We start from the raw sequence: 7837 nt of genomic DNA, 5'->3' as shown, positions 1-7837 counted from the left end.
TGGTCACGGTTACTTATATATCACATCAATTTGGTCCTAAATTAAGTAAATTAAAATAAATTTAATATTTGAATCAGAACATACCATGTGTTACTAATACCAAATATCATGACACGTGTTGCCACCCGATTGAAGGATTTAATTTATTTTAATTTAATATATTTAGTTTTCAACAAGTGGAAAGAAAACCATTGTGGAAGAAGGGAGAAGCAACACCGCTAGGTCAAAGTTCATTTTTTAGTTTAAAGTAGACTACATATTGTATATATATTGTTTCCTAGTATAATATTAAATTCTTAACTATAAAATATTTTTTTAAATCTTAACTTAAATATTTAAATTTTTTTATAATATTTTAAAATATATATTCAATAAAATAAGAATAAAAAAAATATTTTATAGTTAGGAATTTGAATATATATTTTAAATATATATTATTAACTTAAATAATAAACTTGGCCTACTTTAAACCAAAAAATATATATTCGATAAATTAAGAAAAAATAAAATATATATTTTTATAGTTAATAATTTAAATATTTTAAATATATATTCTTACCTCAAATAATAAAATTGGCCTAATTTAAACCAAAAAAATAAATTTTATAAATTAAGAAATAATAATAATAATAATATATATTTATAGCTAAGAATTTAAATATTTTAAAATATTTTTAATATATATTTTTACCTCAAATAATAAACTTAGCCTACTTTAAACCAAAAAACTTATATTCGATAAATTAAGAAAAAATAATATAATATATATTTTTATAATTAAAAATTTAAGATTATACTAGGAAACAATATATATACATATGTAGTCTTCTTTAAACCAAAAATTGAACTTGGCCTAATGGTTGGGCTTCTCCCTTATCCCCCAATGGTTGCTAGTTTGAATCTTATGTGCCCCATTATCACTGGGTGACACGTGTCATCATCTGGTTGGTGAAAATTAAATTAATTTTAATTTATTAAAGTTAGGACCAAATTGAGATAATATATAAATAAGACCAAATGTGTAATTATATCAATTTTATTAACTGCCACATCAACACTTGCCGTTAAAATGTTAATGGCAAGTGGCCTGATTGACAAGAATTCAAAAATGGTGGTTAAAATGAAAAGAGACTATAGTTGGGTGGTCTATGGTATAGTTTACCTTATTTTTTATTTTAGAATTATAGGGACTGAATGAAATCCATGCTATAGTATAGGGACCTGGAAAATAGTTTTACCGTAGTTTCTCTTTGGATCTAAGCTGAATCATACAACTGTTGTCCGGCTCTGAACAGTGAAGTGTATTTACTGACCTTGTCGCCAACTCCTTCGGCCACTTGTATTCAATTCTTTCAAAGCTCATTCCTCAAAAAAATTGATGAAGATTCTTGGAAGGTGGATGAGGGAAGACCCAAGCATTTATTCAACATTTCGCATTTATATTAAAATATCATAATTTAAAAAATGACATAGACATTACAAGGATCTAAATAAATATCATATTAATGCTGTCGCCACTTTTAATGAACAAAAATAAAATATAATTTTAAAAAAGCAATTCAAGGATTAAAACATTAATACAAGAATAATGGATGGTCAAATAAGTAATTTACCCAAATATTTATAGAGTACTAATTAATTATTTTTTCGTATAACAACTTATATTCAACTCATTAGATGACTAATTCTAATATGCTACTATAAAGCCTAATTCTAATATGGTAGTACAAAGCTTCAGTATGAATAGATCTTTTTGATACATTTTTTTCATTTGCAACATTAATATTTAAATTCTTAATTTTATTTTTAAAGACTTTATATCTCATCGTATTCAGAACTTGCACTATCTCTATCTCACTAAAAATATTTTTTATTGATTTTTTAAAAATTAAAATCTTTAAATTTTGACCATAATTATTTTAAAAAAATAAATATTATTAAATATACACTTCAATACTACTTGATTAGAAAAAATTAAATTTTATTTCTTTATATTTTTATTAATAATAAATTTTAAATAATAAAAAGTCAATAATAGACGCGAAAGATGGTTTAATTAACATGAAATTGGAGAAAGATTTTGCTCTTACTTCAAGTTAACTTCAAATTTGTAATTACATTGGGGTGTTTCCACTTCAGGATGAAACGTTTTGATAGCTACTTATTTGAAACCTTTTAAATGTTGACTGTGTGAACATTTTTTTTGATGGAAAATTGAGTAGCCTAATAATTGGGTTTATCGTATTATTAATTATTAAATATATTAATACTTTTTTCCAGAGTAGACAACAATAAAAATGTCCACATCATAAGACTGCCCACTCTTTCTTCTCGATAATCATCCCTCCCTCATGCTCATTCATTGCTGCAATTTTCATTCATTCCATGTCTCTGTAATGGCAGAACACAGCCCCATTCGCTCAAATTCAAATATATTCACACCAAAAAATACCCCATTTCCCTTAACCCACAATAAAAATATGTTTCTCCTTTTCTTCTCCTTTCTCCTCTCCACTTTCCCTCCACTTTCGCTTTCACTCAACCAAGAAGGTCTTTACCTTCTGGAACTCAAATCCTCCTTTTCCGACCCCGACTCAGCCCTTTCTTCGTGGAACTCACGTGATCCAACCCCATGCAACTGGCGCGGCGTTTCATGCGACGGCGCCACCGGTTCAGTCACATCCCTCGACTTCTCCAACGCCAACCTCGCCGGCCCTTTCCCTTCAGTCCTTTGTCGGCTCCAGAACCTTTCTTACGTTAGCTTCTACTACAACAACGTCAATTCCACCATACCCGATATCTCCACGTGTCGAAATCTCGTTCACCTTGATATCTCCCAGAATCTCCTCACCGGCGAACTCCCCCACACTTTGGCTGACCTCCCTAATTTGAAATACCTCGATTTAACCGGTAATAATATCTCCGGCGACTTTCCGGCGTCGTTTGGTGGGTTCCAGACTCTCGAGGTTTTGTCTCTTGTGTACAATCTCCTTGATGGGACAATCCCTGCTTTTTTGGGTAACATTACTACGCTGAAAATGCTGAATTTGTCGTACAACCCGTTTAGTCCGGGTCGGATCCCGCCGGAGCTTGGAAACTTGACGAACTTGGAGATTTTGTGGCTGACCGAGTGTAATTTAGTCGGGGAGATTCCTGAATCCCTGGGGCGACTCAAGAAACTCGCTGATTTAGACTTGGCACTTAACCATTTAGTGGGGAGCATACCGAGTTCACTCACTGAGTCGGTTAGTCTAGTTCAGATTGAGCTGTACAACAACTCGCTGACCGGCGAGTTACCTCGGGGGTTCTCCAATTTGACTAATCTGAGACTCCTCGACGCGTCGATGAACCGGTTAACTGGAAAGATTCCGGACGAGTTGACTCGGCTGCCACTTGAAAGTCTCAACCTGTACTCCAACAAATTTGAAGGAACATTACCACCGAGTATTGCTGACTCACCAGCTCTGTACGAGCTCAGAATCTTTCAGAACCGACTCAACGGTGACTTACCACAGAATCTCGGCAAAAACTCACCGCTGAGATGGTTCGATGTCTCCAGCAACCAATTCACCGGTCCAATCCCACCCAGTTTATGCGAGAAAGGGAGACTGGAAGATATGCTAATGATATACAACTCGTTTTCGGGTCAAATACCACCGAGTTTAGCGCATTGTCGAAGCCTGAACCGGATCCGACTCGGTTACAACAAATTATCCGGCGAAATACCAACCCGATTTTGGGGCCTTCCCCATGTTTATTTACTCGATCTCGCTAATAACTCATTCTCTGGGAAGATAGGGAAATCCATTGCAAATGCCAAGAATTTGTCGCTTTTGATTATATCTAAGAACCAGTTTAATGGATCATTGCCTGAAGAAATTGGTTTAGTTGGAAACTTAGCTAAGCTTTCTGCTAGTGACAACAAATTCAATGGGGTGTTGCCTAAAAGTATGGTGAAGCTTGATGAACTAGGGGTTCTTGATCTTCATGGGAATGAGCTCAAAGGTGAACTGCCTAGCGGGATCGAATCTTTGAAGAAGCTAAACGAGTTGAACTTAGCCGCTAATAAGTTTTCCGGGGAAATTCCTGATGGAATAGCGAGTTTATCAGTGTTAAATTATCTTGATTTGTCTGGTAATCGGTTAACAGGACGAATTCCGATTGGCCTGCAGAATTTGAAGCTTAATCAGCTTAACCTCTCGAATAACTTGTTATCTGGTGAGTTACCGCCTCTGTTCGATAAAGGCATGTACAATAACAGCTTCCTGGGGAACCCTGATTTGTGTGGTAATTTCAGTGTTTCATGTGCTAGGAGGGATGAAGATAAGCATGAAGGCTATGTTTGGTTGCTTAGATCCATTTTTGTTCTAGCTGCATTGGTTTTTGTTGTTGGTGTGGTTTGGTTTTACTTGAAATACAGGAACTACAAGAAAGCTAAGGCTATTGATAAATCGAAGTGGACATTGATGTCATTCCACAAACTGGGTTTTAGTGAATATGAGATATTGGATTGTCTTGATGAGGATAATGTGATAGGTAAAGGTGCATCCGGGAAAGTTTACAAGGTCGTGCTTAGTAACGGCTATGCTGTAGCTGTTAAGAAGCTTTGGGGAAGAGTGAAAAAGGGTTGTGACAGTGTCGATCTCGAGAAAGGTCAGGCTCAGGCCGAGTCTCCGGTTCATGACGATGGGTTCCAAGCTGAGGTTGAGACGTTGGGGAAGATTAGGCACAAGAATATTGTCAAGTTATGGTGTTCTTGTACTACTCGAGATTGCAAGCTTTTGGTGTATGAGTACATGCCGAATGGTAGCTTGGGAGATTTGTTGCATAGCTGCAAAAGTGGTTTGCTCGATTGGCCTACAAGATACAAGATTATCGTGGATGCGGCCGAGGGGCTTTCGTATTTGCATCATGATTGTGTGCCTCCGATCGTGCATAGAGATGTCAAGTCCAATAATATCTTATTAGATGGGGATTTTGGCGCTAGAGTGGCGGATTTCGGAGTGGCCAAGGTTGTCGATGCAGCCGGAAAGGTTGCTAAGTCGATGTCTGTCATTGCAGGATCATGTGGCTACATTGCTCCAGGTTTGTTGATAACCTTTATTATCGGTCTAGTGATCAAATGTATTAGTTATGTTAATCTTCACAAAATCTAATCTGTCTATGAAAACTTTTGGTGCAGAGTATGCATATACTCTTCGGGTGAACGAGAAGAGTGACATATACAGTTTCGGAGTAGTGATACTCGAGTTGGTCACAGGTAGACTCCCGATCGACCCGGAGTTCGGGGAGAAGGACCTCGTAAAGTGGGTCTGCACCGCCCTGGATCAGAAAGAAGTGGACTATGTTCTTGATTCCAAACTAGATCCGTGCTTCAAAGAAGAAATATACAAGGTACTCAACATCGGCCTCCTCTGTACAAGTCCACTCCCAATCAACCGCCCGACAATGAGAAGGGTGGTGAAGATGCTGCAAGAAGCCGGTGCCGATAACCAGCTGAAGGGTACTAAAAAGGATGGGAAATTGACTCCTTATTACTACGAAGACTCCTCGGATCAAGGAAGCGTAGCTTGAGACTGATAGCTTGTTGCAGAAACAATACCACAAACTGCAACGCACCCTTTTTGCTCTCAAAGTTTTGCCTTCTCAACCATTCTGTTTAGTGGGGAGGAAAAAGGAGTAGGATATGAAATGATCAAAGGAGAGGCAGATGACACTGTAAAATCTGGGGTTGGAGTCTTGTGAAGGGAGAAAACAATATTAGGAGAGTTTGTATTTGTTTAAAGGTCCGACAAAACTCGATTTGATGCGTAATTACTACTACTAGTTAGGTAAGGTTGGTTCACCAAGGGCCGTATAAACCATTTACTCATCCATCCATGAATTTGGAAAGTGGGAGAGGACAAGAACCATAGTTTCAGATCATTGCCTTCAAAGATTTGTTTCCATGTTGTCGCCTTCCATTGGTTGTTTTTGTTCATCTCATTAAGTTTTTACATATTCATATTTATTGCACCCACAAAGCATAGCATCTTCCAACATTTGACAGTTTACTGCAGACATTAAAACCAACGCTTTCACTTTGTGCAATTTAACTTCAACTACAAATTGGTCCATTGAGATAAACCAAAAATTCCCAGCATAATGGGCCACTACTAATAATACACTTAGCTTTGTTGCTTTGTTTCCGAGTTAGGCCAAGTTTTGCTTTCAAACATGATTTAGATAGCTCTGCATGTTCTCTTGTCTACGGATAGTGAAAATGATAGAAAAATTGGTAATCAGGAGCAGACATAGAATTTTATATTATGTACGTGAACAAATAAAATTTTAAGGAAACTAAAATAAGTCATCAATAAAAACTTTCTAAATTATACGAGAAATTGGAATTTTCAAGAAAAACAATTATTCCGTCAACCCCTCGGTTGATCCCAAGTTGTAACGAGGCGTATTAGACATTAATACTCGATTATTGAATTACGAACTCTACAAAGTAGTGTAATGGTCAGCATTTCTCTCATCTGTTTTTTTAAATAACTAAAATAATCACTAAGTTTATTTTATAAAATGATGTCAAATAAATTCCATTTTATTTTATAAAATGATGTCAAATAAATTCCATTTTTACTTATATATTGTGGATTTGAGAGTAATTAAAACCTTAGAGTGAGTTGCTTTTAGCAGCTGTGATGAGTGCACGAGTGGCTTAAGCTAAATGGGTCTGAAATGAAGGTCTCCATGTCCCTAACACTGCTGAAACACGTTGAATGCAGCAAGAGAGGGACCATAATAGTTTGAATGGAGTGCCAAAATCTATAGAAAATTTCCTATCTTCCACCCCTTTTCCCTTCATGGTCTCAACTCTAAAATATCACAATTTAAAACCCCATTTCAAGCCATTTATGAAGTTTTTTTAATAACCGAAGATGATTATAAGGTTATATCATGTTCAAAATTTTTCTCAAGTTAACCCTGCTGGCGCATAGGTTCAAAATCAGAACCTCTAACGAGAACAAAACTCTTTTTAATCATTATCAAACTTGTATTACCAACTAAGTATTAACTCGTAGAGATAGAATAAAAAAATTTGGATTATAGTGTCAAAATTCAAAAAATGAATATTTTTAATTTTTTTTATAAATTTATATAAAAATTAAAAATATTTAATGTGTGAATTGATATTCCAGTCGTAAACATAACTCTGTATATACGAACTCGTACTCGATTATTACAATAAGTTAAAGAATGTAAATTAGTAAGTCAATTGTCAAGCTCATGAAGCCCATATGGGTGGAGAAAGTCTATTTTATGTTGGGCCATGTAGGTAATCGAATTTTGATCCAAAGAAATATATAAGAACTAAGATCTACACAAGTCATTTGGATTAGGGTTAAGTTCACTAAATGCCCATAAACTATCTCTTAGATTTCTAAATTAATTTATAAACCTTAAAATGTTATAATTAAATCTTTAAAATGTCAATATTGTAATCAGCTAAGTCTTTCTTCCTATCTAGTAATCAATTTAGGACTTAAATGTCATTTCAAATACAAATGAAATTAATTATTATGTTACCAATTATATTAAATGTTGATATTTTCAAATTTTTAGACCCTTGATCATTCACCTTCTTGTAATGCTCTTTTATGATTATAATTTTAGTCCTATAAATAATGGCTTTGTAACTCATAATACACAAGTAATTAAAAGAATCAATAAATAATAACACTTATATCTTTTTTACTTTTAATATATCTTATACTTTTTACACATATCAGAATAATTTTTTTGAGAGGTCCAACAGGGAGAACCCTTGCAATGGAATCCAGCACCTCTC

At 34.9% G+C, this 7837-nt stretch overlaps 1 protein-coding gene across 1 annotated transcript; it reads left to right on the top strand.

Moving 5' to 3' along the window:
- The first annotated feature begins 2364 nt into the window (after positions 1-2364).
- Positions 2365-5946, top strand: LOC120214632 (receptor-like protein kinase HSL1). The gene is made up of 2 exons (XM_039212474.1): positions 2365-5085; positions 5183-5946. Exons 1-2 carry the CDS (start codon positions 2397-2399, stop codon positions 5572-5574), a joined length of 3081 nt encoding a protein of 1026 aa, XP_039068405.1. The 5' UTR covers positions 2365-2396; the 3' UTR covers positions 5575-5946.
- The last annotated feature ends 1891 nt before the right edge of the window (positions 5947-7837 follow it).

Source organism: Hibiscus syriacus, unplaced genomic scaffold, assembly GCF_006381635.1.
Source record: "Hibiscus syriacus cultivar Baekdansim isolate YM2019G1 unplaced genomic scaffold, ASM638163v2 tig00110082_pilon, whole genome shotgun sequence".
Taxonomy (NCBI): domain Eukaryota; kingdom Viridiplantae; phylum Streptophyta; class Magnoliopsida; order Malvales; family Malvaceae; genus Hibiscus; species Hibiscus syriacus.
Note: the sequence above shows the minus strand (reverse complement) of the source record. Positions and strands in the feature narration are given on the sequence as shown.